Here is a 2,141-nt window from a genome sequence, read left to right on the forward strand (position 1 = left end):
AATGCTTTTTTGAACATCTCGATACGATCATTTTTGACACTCTCTTGAATTTTGCCTATTTTTGAAGGGTAGAGTAAGTGATGCTTTAATTTTGTTGAGAAGTGTATTATAGAAGTACTAAGATCCTGCTTTATACCGTGTGTAGGCGTCATAGGATCTCATTTGTTGTTAAATTAAAAAGCTAACCGCTTTGTTATCTATTACTGCTCTACGGTTGTTACAAAAGATATAAATTAATATTTAAACTGTTTAATTGACGGACCTCTCTTTAACTTCAAACATGTCATACAGTCCCGGGACTTTTTCCAGCATTTCCCTCGCCTGCCTCGCGACAACCACTTCTCGGGATTCCGCACCAACGGCGCCCGCTTCTTTCGGCTGCACGGATATTATTATATCTAGCACGGTCTGCGTGGTATTGCTCTGATATCTACGGACAAGCATAATTTTGCAATTACTTTACGGTAAAACTGCTCCTACAGATCTGTGCTTCTCGCGCTGTACAATGCCTTACGTAATATTCGCATTTGGATGCAAGCCGTATACTTGTGGCGGATCCACGGGGCTCATGGTTTCTATCGCCTTCAGATAATCGCTTACTTGCTTAAATATCAAAAGCGGATAACCCTTGTAGAAAATGAAACCCTCCGCGAAGAGCGCTTCCGTAAACCACACTTTCGCGAAGGTATTTAACAGCCTTTTATCGTAGTCGTCCGTAACGCGCCCGCCGTACTGCACCTCGCCTATCATGTAACTGAAAATACACAAATGTGTGTGGGGGCGAGTTAATCGCTAAGATAAAAAAAAACGGAAGCCGACTCAATTTTTGGATCTCTCTATTTACCGCACGCTCTGCCAATTTATGCCGCGCTTCGGATCGTAATCATTCAGATGATTATTCATGAACATGCAGGACGCCAGCCAATCCGCCGAATTAAATTCGTAAGGTATGTTCCATCCCAGGGGGCCGAATTTGCGTCTTTCCTGAACGACGGTGTGCAGGAACGACACGGCGTACACCAGCGGTATGTATTGCGCGGCGTCGCACTGGTCCAATATTTCCTGATTCATACTGCTGTACGTCGCCAATAAACCCGCGCGTATTCCTAACGCGGAAATCACACACCTTGATTATGCTATTCTCACTACCTCGCGTAAGAGACACGTCTTTGTTCAAGTAAGAATAGAAATAGATGCCTTGCGGTGGTTCGTATGTATATTTTATGGACATTTGCAGTAAGGAAACGGGAAAGTCTCTGTGCGGCTCCGTCGTGATCCACACGCGAAAATCTGGATGCGGCGCTTCCATTTCTAAGAGAAAGTTCGCCAATTCCGCCATGTACTCCAAGCCTAAATGGCAATTCTGGCATAAAGCCCAAAAGCCCTGCAAGTTTGCTTAAATTAATAACGCTTTACATCGCCGAGGAGGAGGAGGAGGAGGAGGAGGAGGAGGAGGAGGAGGCGTTTTTCCTCTCTCATAGTAACACCTCAGTTTTCGCGGCACTCAACAGACGACGAGCATGGACTTCTTGACCCTGTCCCATCGATACGCTTCGACAAACGATTTCCATTCTCTTCGCGAGCTGCTCGATGTTAGGCGTAGGATCCGATCCCATGCTTAGGAAACAGATCATCGGTGTGTTCGGCCTCGACTCGCTGTGCATTGCATCGAGAAGCGTAATCACGGGATCTGCGTATTTCGCTCCTAAAGAAGACGCTATGTACTTCCTGGATTGCGACATCGCTCTATCCATGCACCAAGCTCTGCAAACGTATTAATTCACAGGAATTCAAATACATATAACAAATCACGATTCTTGAGATTCTTGAGCTTTCGTTTATTTAATCAAATTCTCCGGAAATATCTGCTCATTTTTTATTACAGATAATCAAAACTTCTCAGATTGTATTTCGCATTTTGTATATATTATATATTTATATACAAAATGCGAAATATTTTACATATAAAAAAATATTATATTTTTATGACATTATATTTGTATTATATGTCAATCTTAAGGGGTTACACCACCTTGACCGCCTAAAAATCAATCGGTAACTTTGGGAATTTTTTTTAGGAAAACAATAAAAGTAACAAAAAATTCGTTTTAAGGTTTTAATAATACAAGTCTTTAGAAGTA

The 2,141-nt window shown here is 42.2% G+C and overlaps 1 protein-coding gene across 1 annotated transcript in view; it reads right to left on the minus strand.

Annotated features, from left to right (window-relative positions):
- LOC105451689 (dynein heavy chain 8, axonemal) overlaps positions 1 to 2,141 on the minus strand; it is a 24,653-nt gene that overhangs the window by 1,987 nt on the left and 20,525 nt on the right. Inside the window, 5 exon segments of the mRNA XM_011692293.1 lie at positions 263 to 430; positions 515 to 754; positions 845 to 1,106; positions 1,198 to 1,384; positions 1,488 to 1,764. Of these exon segments, the coding sequence (XP_011690595.1) occupies positions 263 to 430; positions 515 to 754; positions 845 to 1,106; positions 1,198 to 1,384; positions 1,488 to 1,764 (1,134 nt within the window).

The sequence above is a fragment of the Wasmannia auropunctata genome, unplaced genomic scaffold (genome assembly GCF_000956235.1).
Source record: "Wasmannia auropunctata unplaced genomic scaffold, wasmannia.A_1.0 LD336047.1, whole genome shotgun sequence".
NCBI classification, from domain to species: Eukaryota; Metazoa; Arthropoda; class Insecta; order Hymenoptera; family Formicidae; genus Wasmannia; species Wasmannia auropunctata.